This window comes from Ixodes scapularis, unplaced genomic scaffold, assembly GCF_016920785.2.
Source record: "Ixodes scapularis isolate PalLabHiFi unplaced genomic scaffold, ASM1692078v2 ptg001212l_1___fragment_1__unscaffolded, whole genome shotgun sequence".
Classification (NCBI taxonomy): Eukaryota; Metazoa; Arthropoda; class Arachnida; order Ixodida; family Ixodidae; genus Ixodes; species Ixodes scapularis.
In genome coordinates, this window is record NW_024610117.1 from 1,230,574 (window position 1) to 1,258,206 (window position 27,633).

Consider the following 27,633-nt stretch of genomic DNA (forward strand, 5'->3'; position numbering starts at 1 on the left):
CCTGTTTTCGCTCCACATGCTCCAAGCTGGTATGCGCTAGCCCACTCGGACACCGATCCCGCAAAGCACACCCCATACGCAAGAAGGCTCCAAATGACACAAGCCTGGAGCAGCCTGTTTTTTTTTCTGGAATGATCTATATAGGGGGACAAAGTTTTTGTGACCTTGCGGAAGTAAAGGACACCCGTGTAAAACTTTGAGTGGCGGCGCCGTCGCGTGGCGATCAAGCTGCCAAGTGCAGGGGCGCCGATAGATTTGGCCAACGTTGCCATATCGATTATGCATACGCTAGTTGGTGGGTTCGCCATTCTATATGCCCACGCTATGGAAAGAAGCAGCAGAACCTTTGGACCTAGTTTTTGCGGTAAACAGAAAGTTTGCGCAAAAGTTTGCGCAAAAGGAGCATCGATTGAAACGGCCCTTCCCTGTTGCCCGTGGAGGCGTTGCAGCTGGTGGCGTCCGGCACGCTATCCGCCCGTACCTGCTAGCCTGGACGCAACAGGGAAAAAACGCTTTTGAACGACGTTTTTGTTTTGCGGAGCTTGTCAACTGGTAGATCTAAGTACGTTGTCTTTGATCTCATTCTATTGAAAGCTACGATAAGCAAACGGCGCGCGGCCCGACACGACACGCTCCGTTTGCCTGAAACAAAGCCTGGCCCAATTCGGTTTGCAGAGAAACCAGGAAAACTGCAAGAACCGGTGCCATGCGCGATTACCACAGCGCTAAAGGGGCACTGACTCCTCAAAGGTCGCATTTTTTTTATTGTCTAAAATGGTGCAAGTTGTACTGACAGACACGTAAACAAAAACCCCATCGCGAAAAAACATGTTTCCGCGCGCGCGCCCCTTTTTATTTTTGGCGTTTATATCTCCCGCCGCTCACCTTCTTGCTTCGTTTAATCGGTGAAGTCAAAAATCAGGAAATGGAGAAGCTTTGTAGGCGACATTTCTATAACATTTAATAACGGCAATTGCAAAACATGTTTTTTAACGCAATTGCGAACGCACTACGGCCCCTCTTTTTGAAATACCACAAATCAGAGTTCGGTGTGATGTTGCTTCCTGTATTTGTATGCTTCCTCGGAAAACTTGGCGGCGCTCGAGCAGAGGATGATCGGCGAGTCGGGGATGAATCCGGTTTTTTTCCCGCGCCGGCGCCCTTCTATCCAGCCTGCTCACTTCCTCCTCGCTTCGAATCGCGGTGGCAACGGCGCTGTGCTTCATAGCGTGGACAAAGGTCCGAAAGAAAGTCGACTCGCAGGACACCGCAAATTTGACTCACTGCACTGGCGCGGATCGCGCGGGAACTTCAATTTCGGCATTTGGAAATTGTTTTTTTTTTTTTTTTAATTCACAAATACTGAATTTTCAAGTTTCGAATTTTGAGGGTCATGTCCCGGCATCGTTTTCAATCGTTTCGGATTAAAAAAAATATATGAATTCGATGTGTCAGTGCCCCTTTAAATGGAATGCCGGGAACGTAAGTACAAGCGCTGAACGCGTTAGCGTCTGAAGCAGTACTATATACTGCCCTAATTGATAAAAAAAAGACGGTTCCTTTGTGCTCGGTGTCAGAAAACAATCAATATTGATGTTTCAACATCGTTTCTACTTGTTCTTTTTGAAACTTTTCTGGTGTTGTGTTGTAGTTTTGTCAGGTGCATATAGAAGTATTTTTTTACAGTACGTCTGCTGCTAAATATGTCTTGGAGTGTTGCACTTGCTTGTGTCTCAACTGTGTTCTGAAGCTAGCGGTCTAGTTAGGTGAATTATGTTTCAGGATTGCAGCTTAGCTCTAAGACAATGTCGTATTGTATAAAGCTCGAAAAAAACAAAAAAAAAACATTTGTTCTGTAATTCTTGGTGTTTCGGACCGAAGCCCGGCTCCACACCTTTATGTTTTTTGTAAGTTCTCTGATTCAATTACATGAAAACGGTTAGCTAATACGCATCCCTACCGAAACACCGGTATAAATTTTCACTATCCGGATTATGGAACCAGAAATTTGTTTCTGGAAACCCGAAATCCAGATTGTAGACAAAGGCATCATTTCTGAAAACCCAAATTCCAGATAGAATCCAGATAGAATCCGGATAGATTTCCAGTTCCATAATCCGGATAGCGAAAACTTATACCGGATTTTTCGGTAGGGATTAGAATTATTCAGTTCCAGAGATGTTGCGATCGCGAGAACGGTCCTCATTAAATTAAGATCGAAAAAAAATAAAGACGAACTTTTACTAACGGGATCACGTCAGCACGCGGCACAAACAGTGCAACGACATTCTTGAAATAATTGTTTTATAAAGAATAATTTTAGCACAGTTTGTTTAGTTTGGTTAGTTAGTTTTTAAGTAATTCATTCCGCGCACATTCTGCGTCACGAGTCATCTGCTTATGAGGAATTCTTAGTAGGAATAATATCGCGGACGTTCCTCTTTTTGCCACCCCAAATCGCCAAAGCAGTGCCTGCATCCCAAAAATCAAAGGTAGACCGTAGACTTCAGAAAAGAACGCTACTGGGTAAAGGTGGGAGAAACAAAAAAATACACACTTAAATTTGTCGTGCTCATTTTTATCAACACTAAAAGCACATAATATGTTGTGTGCGAATTATGAGTAAGTCATAAATCACTTTGTTTCTTTAGGGGGATTTTGGATAGATCCGTACAGGCTGCGCACACCTCACCCCAGGTATCTCGGGTTCATAAGACCAACAAACTAAGCTATTAATTTATTCAGCAGGGAAGTGCGTAAAACCCTGTTCTTGAGAGGGGTTTTACACGTGGTTCTGCATTTTTCATTGGCGGGTCTATGGTATCGAATTCTTAGCACTCTTAAATTGCGATTCGTTTCTTGTGATACGTGCCATGATCGCGACGAAAGTAGTGTTATCGCGCCATTTACGCTATCTTTTGACGGCTGCCTCAACATGTGTGCCATATTTTTTTACATTCGCTGCACTATAGGCCTTGGTGCGTTAGGATTATGAATGTGTATTTTGCGTTTATTTTTCGTCGAATTGTGAAGTGTCTTGTTTTCCTGCGCTCTTGTTCTTTCTAAAAAAGGCTCTGCATTTTTGCACGCCAAATTTGTGTCTCGCATAAAATAACCATTTTTGTTAGGGTTTGTATCAGACAAGACAAGTCACGTTCAAGGGGTTTCCAAAACCTTCAAGAAATATGCAAGTTAACCTCGTACTTCAAAAGGATCCCGTTGGCGTTACGATATCTAAACGGGATAAGGAATGTGGTTTCGAAGAAAACAATGGACCTCGCGGATTAGTAGGGTGTGTATTCTGGACGTCACTATGTAGAGTTATAGCTAAAACATCATTATAATGAAGCTTTGGTTTTTCAAGCGTAAATACAGGTGGAATGAGCTTTTATTTTTTTTTTCTGATATAGATTAAACCAATTTGGGCTTTTTTTGGGGGGTGTCTATCGGTATTTACCGAAAAATACAAGCACTAGTGTCTCAGGTTCGGATGTGAATGATCCCGTTTAAACAAACAAATTTGGAATTTGACTTGGACCGCTGTCCAGGTGTTAGGACCACACCTTGGCGATAGACATCCTGAGAGGCGGGAGGAAGTGAGAGCAAAGCATGCCGACGTTACGAACCGTATTTTATAAAAAAAATAATTCAAGAGTAAGGGAAAGGCGCACAGGACGTACACACGTTCGAAAGAATGAAAGAAAAAAAAATATCAAAAGTCAAATCGAGGTTGTCATACAGTTTTGGAGGGGGAGAGCCGAGTCAGCGTTCCAAGGTGCAGGTGGAGGTCCGGTCCGTTGCGCCGCCAGTCGGGGTCGAGAAGCCAAGGTGGCTTGGGTGTTGTAGTGAAGCACAACACTCACTCACAAGCACTCACACCCCTCTCCTTCGAATACCTTCTCGGTGTTCGAAGAACCATACCGACGCGGATCTGCTCAGCGCCGACCATCCACACCGTCGCAACCTTGCTCCGCGGTGTGTTCCACAAAAACCTCGCGCGCGCGGGCTAAGCTCGTGCTCCTGTCCTCGGCGCTCGCGCACCCCACTCACAAACACGGGAACGGACAACACCACAACCATTGAAGGGCAAAAATAGCTGTTGAATTCTGTGACAACTAGTTATGATCCAGACCGCGGTATTGTCAGTCTAGGTAGGAAAGGTACGCTTCGTGATTCGTAAGTCAGGTGCGTGAGCCGAGGGTCGCTTACAGAATGATGACGTTGAACTAAATACGACCATACCTGTATGGTACTCAAAATAATTAAGTGCCCAAATTACGTATATTTGATTACGTTTTGGATCATTTTTGCAATCAACTGAATATATTTATTAGGAAGTCATCAAAAGTAAAATTCTATTGCTTTTGAATGTACTAAAATTATTTCTGACCGTTACCATTTTCTCCTCCCCTTTCTAATGACGCCCATTCTTTCTGCAAATTCCTTACTAAGAAATCACGTAAGGAAGTCTTCTACAGAAGGATGGTACACTAAAAGTCGTGGATTTGAGAATATTAGTAGTTTGTAATTCTGTGCTTCTAATAAATTTAATCAATTTCGAAACAGCACGAAATACCCGTTTTCAAACCGAGAAAAAATATGTTGTTTAAAGAATCTTAAGTAATTCAAAAAGTAAGGGTCACTATTTCAAATAACAGCCAATTACCTTTTTCCTAAGTAGTCAAATGATCTAACTGACTACATTTTAATCAAAAGGTATTGTATTTTTAATAGATTACTTTTTCGAGGAACGTGCACCCGACTGAATACGACTTGCTGCCGACGGCCGTTCGCAGGCGATGTACGCAGAACTAAGTTTACTTTGCCATTGAAAGCATGCCTGCGGACTAAACATGCCGGGCTAGGTTTCACTTACGACCGAATGCCGACTGCAGACTAAGTATGCCGACCCAAGTATGACTCACCGCAGGCACGTAGCCAGGGGGGGGGGGGGGGGGGCCGTGGGGCCCGGGCCCCCCCCCCCCCCCCCCCCGAAATCTTTCATTTTGCTGAGGCCTCCTCTCCCCCCTCCCCCTCATACAGCATTTTGTCATGGCCGCCCACCTCCTCCTCGAAACAAAATCCTGGCTACGTGCCTGACTCACCGTCAACAACCTCCTTCGTACTAAGTACGCTTGGGTTATCCCTCGCCGCCGACTGTCACGTGTAACTCCAGGAGCCCTTCAGAGGAAGTCGTACTTAATACTGCAGCTTGTGCCTTCTTTCACCAGCTCATTGTGGCACTGATCAAAGGCTCGGCTTGCGTATCGCATTATACGGGGTTGGATTTCCACTGAGCCCCCTTGGAATATCGCCGGTTGCGACTAATTGTGCCTGGTTATGTATGAATAACTTCTGTATGTTTTGTTTGTCTTGCATCGCCTGCTGTGGGCTAATGCATGTATTATGTTGCCTCGGCTTGTGGTGTTTTTCGCATCAAATTCAGCCCATTAACACATTCTATGTGAAAATTCCAGTTTTTACTTCGTATCTCAAAGTGGCATTCCACAGATGTTATCCAATCCGTGTACAGGTCCAAGGTTTATATATTACGTACTGGGCGGGCCGTATCTAAATAACTACCAGAGAAGTGCAGGATGTTTTTATTGCATTTTATTAACAGGACTTGGAACTTTCGGATAACCTGGGCGAATAATGCGAGTCGAATTAGGCTTTTAGAAAGCATATATTGTATATTTCTTTGTCCCGCGATGGTTTTTCTTCACAAATTCAGGAGACGTTTGCTGTCTTCGCGCATCTTATGCTTCTGAACTTTGCCGGTCTGAGTCCTCGGGAAAGAGTCCACGAACAGCACATATTCCGGTACCTTGTACCACGGCAGCTGTAATTATAAGGTTTGTTTGGAGTGCATGGCAGCTAAACAAAAAATTAATGTCGCTTACAACCCCCCGTAACACCGAATTAGAGCGCAGCTCTTGAGAAGGAGGAGGGAAGGGTACTGAAAGAAGCCATATACCCCTCTTCCCTTCTCCTCACCTTCTCATCCTGCCTCCGAGCGGCGTCGGCGTCGCCGTCGCTATCGACGTAACCGTGAGGTCAAGTGACACTCGTAACCTCACGGGGGTCATGTGACATCACGGAAGTCACGTTACCTCACGGGGTCACGAGACCTCACGGGGGTCACGTGACGTCACCGTGGTCACCTTAGCTCACGGAGTCACGTGATATGACGGAGGTCAAGTGACCTCACGGGGGTCCCGTGAACTCACGGTTACGCCCACGGCGACGGCGACGCCGGCGCCGACGCCGCTCAAGCCGGAAACGGGCACCTAAGAGCTACGCTCTAAAAAAAAAACTCAATATAGCTTTTCCCCCCACTACCTTGGCATTCCTTGGTGGCACAGAAATGGAATATATATTTTTGCTTTCCTCCAGTGCTTATACAATTTTAACGATCTCCCAGCTTCTAGTAGCACGAAGCTTGCGCGTTCTTTAACCTTCAGCAACCTGGGGTCTGAAATTACTCGCCATATGCAGGTCGTGGCTTAACTAAATGTCCCAAGTACCATTGTAGGGCATGTCCTTGAACGTTGGAGGAGTGGCACCACGCTCTCCGGGATGAAAACTTGCAAATGTAAGTTGAATTACGCGTTCTGCATTAGGAGGCAACGCTCGATTGCTTGTGTAAAGAGTACATGGGCGTATGTTTGCAGTTCTTTTTAGTATGCCTGAACTATGCATATACCTTCTTGTCCTTGCAAAAGGATTTGATGTCTTCTGAGGTTAAGGTTTTATCTGGTTTTGCTTTGATCCAAACACATATCTTTTCAACCACCTCTTCGTCCGGTACTCCAAACACCTGCCGAAAGGTTAAAAAAAATAAGAAATAACTTTATTTGCCTTATGTAAACGCCAAACTAGCACAAACTGTAATTTAAGTCAAAGATTGAGTCTCGAAACACTCTAAAACGAGCTGCTCTTGGAGCTATAAAGTTTTAAGTTTTAATCTCACGGTAAAAACGCACTCAAAGAATATCACAAAATACACCATGACAGCTCATCACAACGGCGATTTGCTTTCACAGTTGCAGATCGTTCACATAATTCTTGTGTGACCCTTTGTTGAGACGTAGGGTGTACAACTCTTTAAAAATCTTTGCTTTCAATAGATACGTTCCACGTTTTATCAATAAGTTAGCTGCCTGTTCGCTTATTGTTTGAAAATTTAGTGTTATATTGTGGCTTACGTAGCTAGTGGTTCATGGTGTGACAAAATATGGTGCCAATAAAAAACGATCTGAATCAAGAAATATCACTTGCACGAATATGTTATTCACTGTAGATATATTTCAAAATTATATCCAGTTTCGATGGTAAGGAAGAAATAACTCTGTTAAACAATTACTTGAGCAAAGCCTCTTCATAAAATTAACTGTTTCAGGGTACGGACTTTTTTTTTTAGAATAACTAGAGGATTGGGAACGAACGGCAAACTACTTAAGCTCCTGCAAGGAGAGAGATCTTGAATAGCAAGTTATGCGAAAAACAAAAAAAAAATCATATAAAAGAAAAAAAGATTGTGAAAATATAGCGTTCTGTAAACAACACTTCAAGTTGACTCATTTTGAAACATCCACTGCGAAAAAGACAAGGTAAGACAAGTCTTTAATGCACGGGTGTGCATAATATTTAAAAACAAATTCAACTTATGTACCGAAGGTACTTGATAAAAATAGCTAATATCTGAACTATCGCTGACAACCTTTTCAAGATTCTGAACATCATTGCCATAAAGTCCAGTATGTAAGCGCGGCTTTTGCACGAACTTAGTACAGCCTATTGTGTATGCATTTAATGCGTTACTTCGAGATGGAGAAAGCGGTGAAGCATGGTTTCTTGTCACTGGTTGAATGAAACCTCCTGTAACCTGACGCTAATTTTCCCTATAAATTTAGCTAGAAAACGGATGTTAATGAAACCCGTAACCACGATTTGCTGACTTTGAATGCAAGAAAATGCGCCTAGACGGCCCAGTCGATACAAAGTACACTACAAGTAATGGGTCTGCTCTTGGACGTCTTGTACCACGTACCGAACTTTTTGAAACATACCTGCGCCTCTTCCACGGCGGGGTGCGAGTTCAGGATGTTCTCGATCTCCAGTGGCGGCACTTTTAGACCCATGAAGTTGATCATCTCTTTGATGCGGCCCACAAATCTAAGTCTACCGTCCTCGTCCATTGTTCCCTCGTCCCTGCGAACGGGTGTTCAATAAGGAAAACGAAATATTTGAACGCAGCAATTTTACTCATTTCCTTTGTAACTTAACTCGAGTCTCGAAGGCGTGGCAGATAGCACTTCGTTTATTCAACCAACTTCACCAGTATAACATACTTAAATAAAAACGCGATGTTGAAACAAACACTGAGATCCTAAAATTTACTTTTAAGGAAAGGGTTGAGCCACTTAGGTTACTAAACTATATCTCGTAAAAGCAATATTTTACAGCAATTTTTAACCTCCCAACAGATTTTGAGTTACGAGCGTTTTCGAACGCGCTACTACTTCTAGACGTCAGATTAGGTACAGAAACTCTTAAACACATTCGGAAATGAGACAAATACGTTTTGCGGTGTAAATCTTGCTCCAAAACAGTCTCTTTCAGAACGCAGCTTTTAGGCGCCCGTTTACGGCTTGAGCGTCGTCGCCGTCGCCGTCGGTGTAACCGCGCGCGTTGCATTATGGGACGTTTCCCCGCTAAAGTTAGCGAGAAATTTTCCAATAAATTTAGCGGGGAAAGTTTTCTGCTAAATTTAGCGGGTTAAGTTTGTTCGCTAAATTAAGCGTGGAAATTGACGTCACGTGCCCTCAAAACCCAATTCAGTTTCCCCGCTAAACTTTGCGGGGAAAATCACGTCGCGACTTAATGTCACGTCACCTATGAACAAATTTAGCGGCAAGAGGAGAGGGGGGTGGGAGGAGGAGGAGGAGGAGGCGAGGTGGAGGAGGGAAGAGGAGGAGGAGAGAAAAGGGGAAATGAAGGTGAGGAGGAGAGGGATACACTCCCCTCTTTTCTGCATCCTTCTGCTTTCCGCCTTTGGTTAAGAAATCAGTGAATCAAGTTGCCTAAATCGACATGTAAATGATAAAATACGTGCGGAAGGGCAGTTCCAATCATGGCACTCTGGGTAAAAAAAAAACGCATAAAAATAGAGGCGCTACGATGTGGGTTTCCCATTTTCAGCTGCCTCGGCGAATGTTTTACTGCAAGCCTATCGTGATCCCTTTAACATTGATGTAACTCTATCTCAGAAAATATTACCAAAAGAAGCAATCCAAGGTAACGAAGAGTGGTGTGCATGCACAGTTGACACTAGACTGTAGAACATAGGATTATCCAGTAATTGGAATGCAACGAACCTTCTGAGCGCGCGTTTCTAGAGTAACTAATGAACCGATAATTCAAGATAGAAAAGAATATTAACGAGAAAGTGATTATCAATGCCAAGTAATGGACGACAACATATTTTACGAAGAGGTCAAGAGCGGAGCCCGCCGAATTCGGGGAGATGGCGACAGGAGCAGCGGCAGCGGCCACATCTCTCCGATATTGGCAAAAAAGAGATACTACCACGTCACACTCATTCTGATATAACAACCAATTAGTATTCAGAAAGTGAGAAAAAAAAGCGAGGATAAGCTGTTTCAGCAGTAGTACGAGTCAAAGGCGAAAAACGCTCCCCGAAGAGCAACCGGAAGGAGAAGAAATGCTGCCTGTTAAGAAATAAAAAAAAAAATGTAGTTAATCCGGATATAAGCCTAACGTCCAGTATCCTGAATCTGATACTCCATCTCACCTCTTTAACTGATTTTGTCCTGATGAGGTTTTCGCAACGATGTGTGAGGAGACCATGCTCTTCCGGACACAATACCGTCCTGAAAGACCTCTCTCAACGACGGTAGATGAATTAGATAGGTTCGTCGGCATGGTGCTTTATCTGTCGATTATTCTGCTCCCAAGCAACCGCCGCTACTGGTTCTCCAGCACTGGTCACGAAAAGGTTTAAATGTGATGAGCCTGAACCGCTCGGAGGAACTGAAGCGGGTTTTCCACTTGCACATTAACGACAAGTTTTTACCTCCAGGTGAAGCTGACATGACAAATTACACAAGATATGACCACTGCTTCACATTTTACGTCAGCACTTAAGCCGAGTGCCAAGAAAAAAATGCTTTGCGCTGATGAACAGGCCGTGCCCTTCAAGGAACGTAGCTCGTTGGAGCTCAGCAACCCAAAGACGCCACACCGCTGGGGCTACAAGATGTTCGTGCTGAGTGGAGTATCCACCAGCGGAATAACTTTGAAGTGTTCAGCGGTGTTCTGAACAATAAGCATCTCCCAGGTGAACCTGACTTGGGTCCAAGCAGCAACGTGGTCATGAGGGTAGCCCACAACATCCAGAGGAAGGTTTACCGCTCGCTGCACTTTAAAAGCTGGTTTACGCATGTTTCTCTCCAAGTAGTTTTTTAGAAAGAGGTAGTCGATTGTGTCGGAACTTTGCGGGAAAATCGATTGTCTGGCTGCTCACTCCCGAAGGGAAGTGAAATGAAAGTGGGAGGAGCTTATGAAGAAAGAGGGTGCGAGGTGGCTGGAACGAAACTTTTGTCAGTGGCATGGCATGACAACTAAACCGTCACTTTGCTGTCCACTTTTGCCGTCCATAAACCTGCTCGAGAAGTCAAGCGTTACTTCGCGATAGAGAAGACGCACAAGATCGTGACCTTTTCAAGCCTTGTTCTCGTTTATAACATGCACATGGGCGGAGTAGACCTTTTGAACTCGATGCTGGGATACTATCCAATCAGAATTCAATAAAAATAGTGGTATCTCCGTTCTTTGTTTTGCATATGACAGACCCGACAGTGGTGAATGCCTGGCTTCTCTGGCGGAGACAGAGAAACAGAGACATCACTGCTTGAATTCAAGTCGTGTGTTGAAGAAGCATTGTGCAAAACAGGAAAGCCGCATCAAAGTAAGAGCACTGAGTGACCCAGCTGTGAGCAGAACGCGCTCATTTAGACGTCCAAGAGGAGGTCCCCGATGGCACCACTGCTGACAATTGATATCCGCCAATGCAAGGTGTACCACATAAAACGACAGCGCTGCAAGCTGCCCTCCATCGCTCGCCTCGCGAATATGTCGTGCCGCAAAGGCTACATTGCGCAGTATTTCAACAGAAAGCGCCACTGCTTCAAGTATTTTCATTAGAAGCGCAGCAATGAGAATCTCAGCACTACAGAGGCACACCAATGAGTGATATTCATAATGTTTCAGTGCAATACTAATACATGTTGTCACAAAGAAAATGTCTTTTTTAAAGGAAAGTTTGCATGTCCTCACATTTTGACTCCTAGTTTTGTTAAGCCCAATTTTAAAAAATAACAAAAAACTTTTTCTTCATGTTTATAAGATATACCTCAAACTGCATGGTGTACCAGATGTGATACGTGACAATATTGCGGTAACAAACTCAGGACCTTCGGGTTTGGTTAAAAACTAAAGTTTATTTTGGTCTTCTAGTTCTTAATGGATCTCGGTGTAAAATTTGAAGCGAAAGTAGAAATTGATGCCGAAAGAGGTTCATTAGTTATTGCTAGCCTTCTGTGTCTGACCAACGAGCAGAGTACATGTTCGTACTCTTACGAGTGAATATTTGAAGCTAAGTATAAAAGTGTTACTTGCAGCTTAACTTGTCATGTAATACCAGTTTGTTTGCAAGAAGGTTATTACGACGCATTGATTTTATTTATTTTTTTTTAATTCAAGGACTTATCAATGGAGACGAATATGTTGATGAACTACAACGTTGCCCAATTTCATACAGTCTTCAGCGTATCGGTAAATCTCTTTCGGGAATGAATACACGTTTTCCGTTCAGTTGAGTTGCCTGCCTTTGTCGTTTCGCACCCTCTTCTTTAGCAGGCAGTTTCTGGGAGCCGTGCCGTGGGAACTATCTGTATTTTCTCTTTAGTGTTGTGGAAATTTTTCTCATAGCTGTCGCAGATTCGACTGATGCTGCTGCCCTTCTTACCCCGTGTGGTACCAGTTGTCTCGGATGGCTTCATTTGTCTTGGCCTCATCGTTGAGATAGCCCTTGAAGACGTGGAGACCTCGGGTGCACAGCTCTCCCCTCGTGTTCAAGGGGACAATCCTGCCTTCGGCATCCACAACCTTCACCTGCAGCGATGGAAGGCGTCATCTATTTTATGACTTCTTTGAAGGCCTTAATGCGCCGAGATGTGCGCACATCAACAACTCAACTGAAATGACTGCAGTTCCCAATATTATAGCTAATTTCAATTACACTTCTATTTTTGTAAGCAGTAGCTTAAACGCTTCTTCTTAGTAACTACTATAAAAACTACAACAATATTTTCTTAGAGGTATGTTCGCTCATGAAAAAAATTGCATTGGCTTAGCTCGGATATGCCAGGATAAACGTAGCGTGAGCTTATGCGCAGAAAATGAGAGGCGCTATCGAGCGGCTCCGGTGCAGCGTCACACTTGGCTACTGCGCAACGGAAAGGCACAGCTGAGCACGCGGCGGCGACAGTGCGTCTTCCGCGGCAATGACGTCACTCCTCTGGAATGCGCAGAACGGCGAGGCGGGCGCGGCGGCGGCGGAGCGCGCGGCCGCGGAGGCTCCGGCCCGCCAGCTTTGCGCCGTGTGACTTCACTGCTCCTCACGCATGTGCAGCACGGAGCATGGCTCATTATGCGATCCACGCGAAACTGCTCAACCTTGGCCAGTGTATCTCACGCTACAAAAGCATTTATGGACTAAATAAATTTTAGATCAATTCGCTTGATTTTTGCAAAAAAAAAGACACAAAAGCCTGAGAACACTATATATAAATATATAGGTGAGGCAGAGTAGCTTGACAACAATAGACCAGGAAAGTGTAATAAATCAGAGGTCCGTACTTGCGGCGTTGCTATGCTAGGAGTTTATTGCATGTATTACGACAGTTTCGCCGAGACGCTCGGCTTCGACGGGAGATGACGAAGCCGAGCCTCTCGGCGAAACTGTCGTAATACATGCAATAAACTCCTAGCATAGCAACTCCGCGAGTACGGACCTCTGACTTAAATATATATATATATGGTGTTTCAGAAAACGCTGGACAAATCGCTCCTGCTAAAACTAAAAATCGCGCAGAAAAAAGGTTGATGTCGTGCTGGTGTCTAGATATTTAGCGCTTCTTTGTCTGAGCCTTGTTGCAACCGGGCGCAGTTGCCCTCAACTTCAGGTAAACCCCGACACGAACGTGTTCAGAGGTATTCAAATTGTGCTGATTATTCACAAAAAAAACCTTGTCGGCGCAACGCTTTTTTTTTTTCGGAAATCCAGGAAACCAGCAGAAAGGGAAAAACACAAAAGTACCACCTACACCACTTTAAAAAAAAACACTCCTAGGACGCCACCATATTGCTGACGATGATGCAGCTGCTGAGACTCTCACTCCCCCTATCAGCTAGAAAGTTTTGCATTCCAAGTTTTCCAAACTCTCTTGAAAGTGTAAACTTTGTTTTCCTTGTGTACGCTGCATGTCATTGTTATCTTATCTTACACTGTGAGGAATAAGGCTGGTAAGGGCATGCCCTCAAGCTTCTCTACTCGACATTCAAAAGAATCAAAGGGAAGAACGTCCAACGGCCCTCGGCGCGATTTTCTCTACAATAAAAACCGTCTCTACATTCCAAGATATAATCCCCGCAGATACATTTTCATTCATCGCCAAAAATAGCTGTTCGGGTTGGCGTCGGAAACGAACAAGTTCAGTTCGTTCATTTAGCTTCGTGTTTGTGTTGTGATAAAAGGAAGCTCTCCTCAAAACATATCACAAAAACAGTTCATTTTGAGTTTCGTCCCATTTTTTTAAATGTGAGTGTGGTCGACGCTGTTGTGCTGGTGTTATTTAATACTTTTCCTAAATAAATGTGTTGTTTTTTTTCGCATGACGCTGTATAGTGTGGTACGTTCAATATATTCTTCGAATGTTGACTTTTGCTAAGTTTAATGTTCAAGTTCTGTAGTGTAGCGTGGTAATCACATTATTCTTGCGCGTTAGATATGCATGTCTTTCGGCTATACTTTGTTCTAAATTATTTAAGAGGCCTAAGCGCCTTGTCAATGAACACGGCTAAGCTGGCGACGGAGTTTTTTTGTTTTTTTTATCAATACTATTATTCTAATACATTGAATATAATAGGAGTGGCACAACAATGAAGCACTATGTATAAAAGATCCTTGCAATGTAAGTGTAGGCCCCCGCCACCAGAATGACACGAAAGAACTCTGAGCTTCAATTGAGAGCAGTGTGTCGGCAAGTGTACACATAGCAGTACATGAACAATTACATAAAGACTATCTTGCAGACAGTGGCAAATATGACACAAGAGTTGTAACAGTGGAGCGCCTTTGACAGTGAGGCGCCAATTGCAAAAATATCATATTTATACAGTTGATAACAGTTGCTGAAGAAACGAAGAAACACAGTCACAGTTGACTATATCTCGAGGTAGTTTGTTCCAATCGGACACGGTGCGCGGAAAAAAAGAGTACTTAAACGCATCTACCCGAGAGCGACATTAAATACTTGTTTTCGGGTGTGGGAATCGAGTGCTTGTCCCTTGGGAAAAAGCGATATATTTATCTTGAGGTATTCGTATGGTTCCATTGACGATTAGAGAAAGCATTTTTAGCCGGGCTATCTTTCTTCTGGATGACAGCAGTGTTAAATCTTTTTGAAGCATTAATTTTGACGGTGATCTCTTTCTTCAGAATTTCTTGAAGATAAACCTAACAGCTTTTCTCTGAATCCTCATAAAACTCACCGAGAAATAAAACAATCCAGTCGCTTTGGCGCTCCCTCTCATGTACCCCCAAATTAGATTACAGTTTGTTTCTGTTTGAAAAGTGTTGCAATACATTCTCAATGTCGTCCGGAAAATACATACATCATGGAACGCCAAAACAGCGGGAACAGGCGATAATTTTAGCTGCCATTAGTGTCTGAAATTGCGCTTACGCAAGCTGCGCCTATCTAAATTAGCAGTCCCCTTGGTTAGGGAAAGCGGGGACGTCCGTGAGCGGCAAGGAGTAAATCCACTGAGTGGGCTCGAAGAAGGTTCCCATGTCTATGGAGACAAGTGTTTCTAGGGAAGATGTGATAGACGGTGACAGGTCAAGGGTTCGGAGGAAGCTCCTCTCACCGCTTTCCACTTGAGTGAAGCGAAAGCTGGAGAGGAGGCTACCTTCTCTCCAGCGCTCGTTCTAGCTGCTAGGCTGGAAAGAGGTGGGAGGAGTTTCCACTGAACTCTTAAACCGTCACCGACACTAGCGTTGGTGAGCTGGGGTGTTTGCGCCGGAGTAGGCGATTTATTGTCGCTCAGATTTCACAGACAAAAACTTCGGCTATTTGAACAAACACTGTCCCCCCTGCCATTGTAGAAACTCTGGCTCATTACGCACGCACATTCTCACTCAAAGACGGCAACAAAATGAAGGTTCCGCGGTGAGGCTGGTCATTATTACAGCGGAGCTGTAAAGGGCTATTTTCCCCAGGATCGTGCCCGCCGGATTAAAAATTATGACACCGAACTCTGGGCAGCTACCGCCATATTTGAGCGACGGCGGCCACCAAACAACTGGTTGCCGCCGTCGCTCATAGATGACGGCAACCTTTCTTCGGAGGAAGAAGGGCGGTAGCTGAACAAGCGGCGATGTGCGCAGCAGCGCGTATGGTTCTGCAACCGCCGCGAAGCCGCTATCGACTAAAGTTTCACTGCGTCGAGCGCTTCAGATTACCTTGCGAAAGAAGAGCAGATCGCTCGCCTGGAAAGCCACTGCCGAAAACAGAAGCTACAGCTCCGCTGCTCTTCCTTCTTCACTAGAGTTTAAAAAATGGAAGTTTTTCCAAAATATATGTTAGTGTTAACACTCAAAATAGTGTTAGAATTTACATGTTAACAGAGAAACATATATTGGCCTGTCGATTGCACATTACTTTTTGCTTCCACCTTTGTATATTGGCAAACTTATCGAGACTTTCAATGCGCTTCGGATTTTATCCGATGTAAACGACACAGTGGATAACTAAAATAATAAATATTTAAGCGTATCGATGTTATATCGCGTGTCTCGCACGGGCATTCTTTCTGTTCATGGAGAGTTTGTTATAGGCACTAAACTTAAGCTACTCGTTAAATCATCCTCCCGTCATGTCGGGCATATATGCCGAAACTTTCCAGTTAGACCATTTGCCTGACTCATGTGCTTGTACTGGATTGATGCTGTGTCTTAATTCGCTTGCAGCCTTAACAAAACTATTGCTAAGTGAATTGGATAACCTCCGGTAATCATCATTGTCCAGTAAATGGTTCCTGATTCTAGTATCAATGTTAGTTTTTGCATTTTTGTCAATTAATATATTGATGACTTTTCTGGTCCACCTTGATCTTAGTGCAATAATAATCATTTTTATTAGCCTTATTATGGCTGGTCACTTCTATTGTATCTCTCTAAATTAATTTTTAAAGATCACACGGTTTTGGCTACATGGTTTCAATAACTAGTCTTTAATGCGGCACCGATTCATTTTTTTTTTTTCAATATTCCCCACGTTTCAGGTTGTTAGTTTTTGTAGTTATACCTTTCTAAACGACTTGTCATATAATGCGTGAACCCTGTCTATTAGCACACTGTAAGCCGTAATATAGTATTTTGATGCCAACGAGTCCCAGTAATATGCCTAGATTAGGCGGGTAAACATTTGAACCGTATTAGCGCACACGCATGGAGAAGAGAGAAGAGACAGGAAAGAGCGAGTTCTGTACAAACATTTTGTACAAAACTCTGAATTTTTCATTTATTTTTAGTCTGCATGAGATACACCCAATATACGTAGAATGTTAGAGTAGCAGTAAGTAACCCTTCGCCTTATCACTGCCTTCAAAACTGTATGATTACAGATTCTGGTCGCTAAATGGCATAAAGTGGAAATTGTATCGCTGACCACAGCAGAAGACAATGACGAACAATTGTGTACTTTCGCACTAAGAAATCATGTAAACATTTATACCTTTCAATACAGACTCACAGCGGCCCCCGGAAATACCGTACCAGCCAAGATGTACCGGATTCTGGTGCGCATACGAGTCTCCCCGCATACTAAATTCGACTCCTACACACGTTTCCTCGACACTCAAATAGATAAAAGAAAATACTGGCATTATGTAACCGGCGACAAACCAGGCATCCAAGCGGCCGGTATTCTCGTACTAGCGCCGGTATCTCCATACAGGTCACTAGTATCATTTTTCCTTGGCCAATGATTATGTAGAGATGGGCACACCTGGATGACAGACAATATACAGAAATATATTCCGAACTTTTACCCGCCATTTCAAGTGCGAATATTTCATATCCAATGTCTATTTGCATAGGCACTTAAAAAAAATTTAAAATACGTAAGGTAAACAAAACTAACGTATCTATGTGGTTCACGGGAAAGCAACAAATCTAATCTCTAACAAATATGTAAAGACCTGCCGAAGACGACGCAGCAGTGGTAGGATGGATGGATGGATGTTAATGGCCGTACAGTTATAAAGGGCAGTAGCTTTTGCCATCTAGCATAAAAACAAAAAAACAGTATGATTCCATCCCTCGCCCTTCTAAGGCAATTCTCGTCCCGTCTGCATTTTTGTAACTATTACCAGGCAGTGTGGTACGTAGCCAGAGTGACCTTTGGAAGATCGGGCAAAAAAATTAAAAACGTCACCCTGCCCGCTACCGGCGAGGGAGTCGTCACTCTTTATCTGGTCAAACCTAATCGGCTTTACGCTAACACCGGGCCCACTTGGAGACGGAGTTGAGGTGTTTGAACGGAGCCACGCGGGAGGTAGTCAAACTTTTCCCTTGTCCCGCCTGTCTGAATACGTACTAGTCAGTTTGTCTTTAATTCAATCTTACTAGGAAAATTCATACCAATCTTCTAACCTCCTCTGTGTGACTGTAATAATTTTCTTCTTCACGCATCTATTATAGAAAACATAACCCAACGCCCTAGCCAGAACTGTTATCCCCTCAGAAAGAGCAGGGCGAAAACCCCGTGAAATTCAAAACCAAATGTCCTAGCTTCGCACCCTCACTATATTATACGGCACGTAATCTGTCTACTTTTTATTTATTCTTATTTAGCCCGATACATTTTGTTCTTAATAATCCCCTTCTTACTTCGAACGACAAACAACTTTCATGTGAAGTTTTCCTTGTTTTCGTGACCTGTATATTGATAACCCTCTTTCGGTTTTTGTAGCTCATGAGACACAGACTTGTAATTCAATATTAAAAGCAACACAATCAATATCACCCTCAAACGGGCACTGCATTTCAGCTCCGCGGCCGCTTTGACATCTTGCGCCATCTGTTGGAGCTCACAGGAATTTTTATCTTGTCCAAGAAAGAAGATGGCGGCGTTCAGTGCTGGCGACGGCATGGCCAAAGTAGGTTCCACTTATTATTCTGGAATTATACCTGATAAACAAAATCTAATAGTTCGATTTCAAAATAGAGTATTTAAAGACTTGTGTGATGCATTTTTTTAAGAGAAACAGCTATACAAACAAAAAAAAGTGATTGTCCGTCTGTATCCTATAATATACACTGCCCGTGTGAGGTATCCGTTCACACAAAGATGAATAGATGTGTAGTGGCTCTAACCTTTAAAACTGCTTGCGCCTCCTATCCCACCTACAAATCTAAGTACACTGTTAGCAAAAATAACACGCCCAGACGTGTAAACCGTTGTCCCATAGCGGACACGTCGAAACGTGTTCGTTTTACACGAGGCCATTTGTGTTTTTCGTCTACGCATGAGGTGCTGCGTAAACTTAACACGCTACACCGTGTCTGCCTTCCGCAAAACCGTTTCGAGCGTGTTCCTTATGAAACATGGCGGCCAGCGGCCGAGAACAGGCGAGAGACGAGCCCAGCGAGCCGCGCGCCTTTCAGCCGAATTGAAAGCACAGAGGGCGCGTTAGTTCTCGTTCGATGTCTTTTATACACAGTAAAGTCTCCAAGCGGCGGACGTAGCTACTTGCAAAGCTACGTACGTGAGTTGTCGGCGGTCGGCGGCCGGCGGCGTCAGTAGCTTCAACGAGCCGCTAAACAAAAAAAAACAAAAAAAAAACACGGATGCCGAACTCACATGGATAAATAACTAGAGCAAACTATTTAGAATCGGGCGGTAACTTGCGCCACCTATCTAGATTTCTTGCAGCCTGTTTTTAAAAAAAAAGACGAGTCTGTTAACACTGCGAACGACCACGACTACACAGCAACCCTACGTACAACGCAGGCAACACAGCACACAGCTACACAGCACCGACATATACACAAACACAACAACCGACACTACGCCCGACACTTCCTACTCGATATCCATTTCTCCCCGCGGCGCATATAAGCTTGACATGTGCGGGTGAGCTCTTTGGTCGCTGACCATTACACATTTATAGAAGAATACACAAAACATGGCGCAATGGACAGCCGTGTGTTAGAACTGTTTGCATTTAAAAAGTATGGAGGCAAAATCTATAATGTTAGTCCGTTGCAATAAATAACGATATATTAACAATAAATCTTAAACCGGTCATGAAAAAGTTCAAATTTTTGTTATTTTCTTGCTTGACCAGTGTTATGGGCAGTCCGACTAGCATGAATCAGATAGGAAAACAAATTATTGGGATTTTGTCATTACGTATACAATAATAAATGAAAATGATCCTTGCGCAAAGCATTTTTTATATATTTTTGTGAAGGACATCCGGACATCCGCCCAACTCTTCACTTCCGCTAGTTGCAGCAGTTGCAGTACGGGAGCAGACGCCTTCACTTTTGGGGCGTTTTGATGCAGTTTGTTGTCGTATGTCGTGTCGGTGTCGAGAAAAGCGGTGGGGCTTGGGAGTTTGTGACCGGTGTTATTCGTGAACACTGGTGTGGGGCGCTGATGCGTCTTTTTTTTATACTGCCACCACCCTGAACTTTGAAGATACACGGGCCCGTAGCAGTGCATTATGCTGAATCGCGAGCTTCTTCTCTGTTGACGTCGCTTTCCTGGTAGCACTCGTGGATACTGCAAGCGTTTAAACAGTGTGCACCGTCTCGCCTACATATCCCCGGTGACGTACTCCACCTGTTGAAACGTATTGCTTCCGTCATTTTAGAGTACGCAAGGCAGTTATCTCGTTGGTCTGGTTTCGGTTATAAAAGCAAGGCAAAACGCTCGTTGTTCCCGCCCTCAGTACGCGTTGGACATCTTCCACACTTTGACACCGGGTAACTGAATGAACGAGGATTTACATTCACTTCCGAGGTTACTCTCGCCGCTTCCTCGCCGTTGAACAGCAGGATGAGCTGGCGACAAGCCGCGGATGAACGGCTTGAGCATCAACAGCCCAAGCGCACTCGGTGCCGATGCGGGCGACGCGGGTTTCTGTAAACCGGGAGGCCAGCACAAACCGTGACCGTTCCAGCTCTTCGTCATGACACGGTGTTGCAGAGAGCAGGGTAAAATACAGCTACACGGATCACCGAAGCAAACGACTGCTATCTTAAATCTTGGCTTGTGATTGCGCCTTTGTAGTAGATCATCTTATTCGTTTTGCTGGAGAGACGCAAACGACGGGCATAACAAAATCGCTTGCATATTCCGCATATCTCACTAAAGCATTTACCGTGTCACCTTGCGAAAAGCGCGAAACACGGAGTCCGCACCGTCCTAAGCTTCCCGTTTTTTACCTGCTTTAGAGCAGTTTGTACCTGCTAGTAGATATGCCTACTGAAACTGAAACAGGGCAGTGCCAGAGAGAAAGAGACAAAGTTGAGAAAGCTTGCTCGCTCTCCAATTTCTCAACTCTCAAGTGATTGTACCATAATAAATGCACCAACGCGTCTTCCAAAATAAAGAAAGAGCACTACGTTCACAACATAAAAAATGGTCTCAGTACAGGCATCTGTGGGCAGGTAGGAAACCTTGCCCTAATTTATTCACGCCGCATGATTGGCGCAACAAACTCGTTGCAGGACCGAATAATCTACTCGAGCGGTGTGCGTCGCTATGCAAACGCAGTCCAACACGAAGCATAAAAAACGGCTGATTTAAGACAACAATCCGGAGTCCATTATTAAATTAAAGCAACGTAATTTTGTTGAAAACGCCCGCTGCTTCTTACTCACGGTATGTCTCGGGATACTTCCACAGTTTGAAACGGAACGAAGGAAGATTTACTTTTAAAAACGCTCGCTGCGTCCTCCCCGACCAGCTGGACCGGATCAGCTGACGACGACGGGACTGTACCCGTTGAACCTCCACCACGCAACAAACAATTTGCGCTCCGTGTTAAAAGCGTGGTTCAAACATACCCGGAATACAAAGCACCGCACCACACACGACGAATGTTTCAGCTCTTTTTCGCATCGCCGGGTTGCACCAAACAGAACGAGATCGCCGAAGTCAACGCCGCGCTGTCGTGAACCTTGGCTTGTGGTTGCGAACTCGTGGACCCTGTGACTCCCTTCGCTTTCAAAGCACACACGACGATTACGAATGCTACTTTCCGTCTTCCAGGAACATCACAGGGGCACTCCTCCGGTCACGTCTTCACTATGTGCTCGCAAACTCCGAAGCTCTATGCGAAGCTTCTCGCGTCCCGTCAAACCAAAACAGTAGCGGCTCCATGCGTACTTGCCAGATTTTCTCCGGTCAAACAAAAACAACGAAAGCCAACCGGCGCTTGCTTCCAGCGTACATCGGCGTTGCGCTTGCGCCGTGGCCAGATTGCTTGCAGTTGAAGCAGTTGAAGGTTGAAGCAAAAACGAAACCAACTGCAATGTCACGTGTTCACATCGAGGACACGCTTTTTATATCCATTTTAACTGTTTCGAACGAATAATTAGACCCATGACTTTATTTGTGGTGTCTAAGAAACTGTTATCAGGACCCCTAAACTAAATACCAACATGGGCGACATGCGGGAAGCCGCATTGCCATCGACCAGAAGATGGCAGCGAGCACGGTAAGGGCGGGTTTCGCCAACGTCCTGCGACATGGCGCAATTGCTTCTGGTGCATATCTGTCTCCGAGACATGTTTCTTTCCGCGGCATTTGTCTCGACGGTCCTTTCTAAGTGTGCCCCAAGCATTCCGGTGCTTCAATAGCCGGCAATGCCGCGGTCGTCGCCGGGGGCGATGCGTGTTATCGAGGTCGGCTACACGGTTATGCGTGTATGACCGAACCAAAACACGTTTTTTACAACTTCGCATGATTTCTGAACGAATTATCCGTTACTCATCGTGTAAATTTATGGTAATTTGTGTAAATAGCGTGTTTTTCACCCCAAATATTCGCCAAATACACGGGACTTCCTAACAGTGTACTACACTTCTGCGTTCTGAAACTACGCTCTAAAGACGTTTGAGATTCCCGCAATATATAGTCTATTTTTGCGTTGCGAAAAAAGTGTTCGGTTTTCTCCCAAACGCTCTTGTGTAGCTCTCATTTTGCTTAGTTTCGAATCGTCGAGTAAGTTTCCTCCAATGATTGTCTGGTCAACCACGCGTCGTAACTACACTTGGCTTGTTTTCTCCAGAGTCTTTATGAGTACCATTCGCATGTCGTCGGGGCCTGTCGCTCCACCCGCTTCGTTTCTGTTTCCGACGGATTTCAGAGGACATTAAAATTATTTATTTTAGGCGCACGGATATTAGTATACAAATTGAATTCTCGATCAGGTAGTCTGTATATGTGTTTAAATTGTAGTCATAACTGACCAAATTCCACCACCAAGGGGTACTAGACAGAGCCGGTTGCAAACGTCGTAAGCAAAGATTGTGCTGGTATTGTTCCTTTTAGAAACATTTGAAGTCGATAGGCGAAAAAAAACCTTCTCTGCGCGGTCCATCACCCTTTCTGACAAATGCACAAAACGTTTTATCGTAAAAGTTTATATGTTAGTTATTGGCCCTTCGGCTCTTCCGACCGGATATGTTTTCAAACAAAGAAAAACACGTGCGACAAAATGTATGCGAATGCATCCATATCGCTTCGCGATGACCCGGAATATTCGAGGAATTCTTGAGATCTAACGAGGAAATATGATTGAAGCGTAAAAGTGTAAAAACTCTTGGCAATTTTTAATCTAATTCAGCGTAAATTTGTAGGTGTAGAAACTTTAAAAATGTGGAAGCTGCTGAGAAACCATGTTGAAGGGTAGTCGGAGAACGGAAAAAGGTTTTTTTGGTGTCTTGTAGCAAAGGAAAGCTTATGGCCAGAAAGGTGTGGCTCTATTTGCAGAATTTAGTTCTTGATAAAAACCGCGGACACCACATGTAGATAAAAACAGATGAAAAGCATATTTCAATATATATCTTGTTTCTAGCTTTGTTGAGGATTTTATTATAGTAAGGCTTGTATTCTTTTTTGTAGAATGCAGATCACCTTTTTAAGTCATTTCACCTATATAGCTTGTAGGCCATCTATTGAACAGGCGAACCTGTTTACCGCACAGGTTCCCTTATGCACACAGAAAAGGCTATATGCATACATAATATGTATGCCTACAAGTCCTTTGGAACCCATATGCATAGAGGTATTGCATTAATACTTGTCTGTTATGCATACGTGGAATGCAGCTTGGATACATGTCCCTATATACCCATATTATCATATTACTTGTATGGGTCATCCTGTATTAGTATTAAATATTTTCTTTTTTTTTCGATAGGGGCCTTTTTGCCCGGCTTCCTGGTAAAATGGACCAATCCAAAATGTTTGACCTGATATCAAACTTTATTGAAGGCTCATCTTTCCTTCTTGACGGCCCATCACATCTCCTTGAAGACCCAACAAACCATGTTGATTGCCCAACCGACCTTCTTGATGGCCGAACCGGAGTTCTTGATAGCTTATCAGATTTTTGATGATACGACAGGCTTACTTTACGGTGTCTGATACGTCATAAAAGATTTTCTAAAGATGACTTGCGGACCACCATGATGACTGGCGGATGATGACTGGAGGACCGTAAATGTTTGCGGTGGTGGCTGACGGACCATCGGAACGTTTTATCTATAGAGAATCGGAACACCAAAATGTAGAGCCCTTCCAACTTCACTTGACGATGGAAGAGAAGCGAAACTGTATCTTTACGGCGTGTAGGACAATGCCTAGAGGACAACGTATTAAGGACGACTTCTAGGACAACCTCGACGACGACGCCTAAAGGGCGACGCCTCGGACGACCTCAGCGATGATCTCTAGGACGACCTCAAGGACGACTTCTAGGACGACCTCAAGGGCAACCTCGAGGACGACGTCTAGGGCGACCTCAAGGATGACTTCTAGGACAACCTCGAGGATAAACCCTCGGACGACCTCAAGAACGAGTTCAAGGGCGACGCGTAGGACGACCTCAAGGAAGACTTCTAAGACGACCTCAAGGGCAACCTTGAGGACGACGTTTAGGACGACCTCAAGGATGACTTCTAGGACAACCTCGAGGATAAACCCTCGGACGACCTCAAGAACGAGTTCAAGGACGACGTGTAGGACCACCTCAAGGACGACCTCTAGGACGACCTCAAGAGCAACTTCGAGGACGACGTTTAGGATGACCTCAAGGATGACTTTTAGGACAACCTCGAGGATAAACCCTCGGACGACCTCAAGAACGAGTTCAAGGACGACGTGTAGGACGACCTCAAGGACGACTGCTAGGACGACCTCAAGGGCAACCTCGAAAACGACGTTTAGGACGACCTCAAGGATGATCTAGGACAACCTCGAGGATAAACCCTCGGGCGACCTCAAGAACGAGTTCAAGGATGACGTGTAGGACGACCTCAAGGACGACTTCTAGGACGACCTCAAGGGCAACCTCGAGGACGACGTTTAGGATGACCTCAAGGATGACTCCTAGGACAACCTCGAGGATAAACCCTCGGACGACCTCAAGAACGAGTTCAAGGACGACGTGTGGGACGACCTCAAGGACGACTGCTAGGACGACCTCAAGGGCGACATCGAGGACGACGTTTAGGACGACCTCAAGGGTGACTTCTAGGACAACCTCGAGGATAAACCCTCGGACGACCTCAAGAACGAGTTCAAGGACGACGTGTAGGACCACCTCAAGGACGACTTCTAGGACGACCTCAAGGGCAACCTCGAGGACGACGTTTAGGACGACCTCAAGGATGACTCCTAGGACAACCTCGAGGATAAACCCTCGGACGACCTCAAGAACGAGTTCAAGGACGCCGTGTAGGACGACCTCAAAAACGACTTCTAGGACGACCTCAAGGGCAACTTCGAGGACGATGTTTAGGACGACCTCAAGGATGACTTTTAGGACAACCGCGAGGATAAACCCTCGGACGACCTCAAGAACGAGTTCAAGGACGACGTGTAGGACCACCTCAAGGACGACTTCTAGGACGACCTCAAGGGCAACCTCGAAAACGACGTTTAGGACGACATCAAGGATGATCTAGGACAACCTCGAGGATAAACCCTCGGGCGACCTCAAGAACGAGTTCAAGGACGACGTATAGGACCACCTCAAGGACGACTTCTAGGACGACCTCAAGGGCAACTTCGAGGACGACGTTTAGGACGACCTCAAGGATGACTTTCAGGACAACCTCGAGGATAAACCCTCGGGCGACCTCAAGAACGAGTTCAAGGACGACGTGTAAGACGACCGCAAGGAAGACTTCTAGGACGACCTCAAGGGCAACCTGGAAAACGACGTTTAGGACGACGTCAAGGATGATCTAGGACAACCTCGAGGATAAACCCTCGGGCGACCTCAAGAACGAGTTCAAGGACGACGTGTAGGACCACCTCAAGGACGACTTCTAGGACGACCTCAAGCGCAACTTTGAGGACAACGTTTAGGACGACCTCAAAGATGACTTTTAGGACAGAGGATAAACCCTCAAGCGATCTCAAGAACGAGTTCAAGGACGACGTGTAGGACGACCGCAAGGAAGACTTCTTGGACGACCTCAAGGGCAACCTTGAAAACGACGTTTAGGACGACATCAAGGATGATCTAGGACAACCTCGGATAAACCCTCGGGCGACCTCAAGAACGAGTTCAAGGACGACGTGTAGGACCACCTCAAGGACGACTTCTAGGACGACCTCAAGGGCAACTTCGAGGACGACGTTTAGGACGACCTCAAGGATGACTTTTAGGACAACCTCGAGGATAAACCCTCGGACGACCTCAAGAACGAGTTTAAGGACGACGTGTAGGACGACCGCAAGGAAGACTTCTAGGACGACCTCAAGGGCAACCTCGAAAACGACGTTTAGGACGACCTCAAGGATGACTCCTAGGACAACCTCGAGGATAAACCCTCGGGCGACCTCAAGAACGAGTTCAAGGACGACGTGGAGGACGACCTCAAGGACGACTTCTAGGACGACCTCAAGGGCAACCTCGAGGACAACGTTTAGGACGATTTCAAGGATGACTCCTAGGACAACCTCGAGGATAAACCCTCGGACGACCTCAAGTACGAGTTTAAGGACGACGTGTAGGACGACCTCAAGGACGACTTCTAGGACGACCTCAAGGGCAACTTCGAGGACGACGTTTAGGACGACCTCAAGGATGACTTTTAGGACAACCGCGAGGATAAACCCTCGGACGACCTCAAGACCGAGTTCAAGGACGACGTGTAGGACCACCTCAAGGACGACTGCTAGGACGACCTCAAGGGCAACATCGAGGACGACGTTTAGGACGACCTCAAGGGTGACTTCTAGGACAACCTCGAGGATAAACCCTCGGACGACCTCAAGAACGAGTTCACGGATGACGTGTAGGACCACCTCAAGGACGACTTCTAGGACGACCTCAAGGGCAACATCGAGGACGACGTTTAGGACGACCTCAAGGATGACTTTTAGGACAACCTCGAGGATAAACCCTCGGACGACCTCAAGACCGAGTTCAAGGACGACGTGTAGGACCACCTCAAGGACGACTTCTAGGACGACCTCAAGGGCAACTTCGAGGACGACGTTTAGGACGACCTCAAGGATGACTTTTAGGACAACCTCGAGGATAAACCCTCGGGCGACCTCAAGAACGAGTTTAAGGACGACGTGTAGGACGACCTCAAGGACGACTTCCAGGACGACCTCAAGGGCAACCTCGAGGACGACGTTTAGGACGACCTCAAGGATGACTCCTAGGACAACCTCGAGGATAAACCCTCGGACGAGCTCAAGAACGAGTTCAAGGACAACGTGTAGGACGACCTCAAGGACGACTTCTAGGACGATCTTAAGGGCAACTTCGAGGACGACGTTTAGGACGACCTCCAGGATGACTTTTAGGACGACCTCGAGGATAAACCCTCGGACGACCTCAAGACCGAGTTCAAGGACGACGTGTAGGACCACCTCAAGGACGACTGCTAGGACGACCTCAAGGGCAACATCGAGGACGACGTTTAGGACGACCTCAAGGGTGACTTCTAGGAAAACCTCGAGGATAAACCCTCGGACGACCTCAAGAACGAGTTCACGG

The 27,633-nt window shown here is 45.2% G+C and overlaps 1 protein-coding gene across 1 annotated transcript in view; it reads right to left on the bottom strand.

Annotated features, from left to right (window-relative positions):
* Positions 1–5,685: 5,685 nt before the first annotated feature.
* Positions 5,686–27,633, bottom strand: part of LOC115327224 (putative acyl-CoA synthetase YngI) — a 73,375-nt gene continuing 51,427 nt past the window's right edge. The window contains exons 13-16 of the mRNA XM_040220249.3: positions 12,053–12,198; positions 8,073–8,214; positions 6,707–6,820; positions 5,686–5,842 (exon numbers count right to left, since the gene is read on the bottom strand). Coding sequence (XP_040076183.3) covers positions 5,723–5,842; positions 6,707–6,820; positions 8,073–8,214; positions 12,053–12,198 — 522 coding nt within the window. The 3' untranslated portion in view covers positions 5,686–5,722. The remainder of the gene's footprint in view (positions 5,843–6,706; positions 6,821–8,072; positions 8,215–12,052; positions 12,199–27,633) is intronic.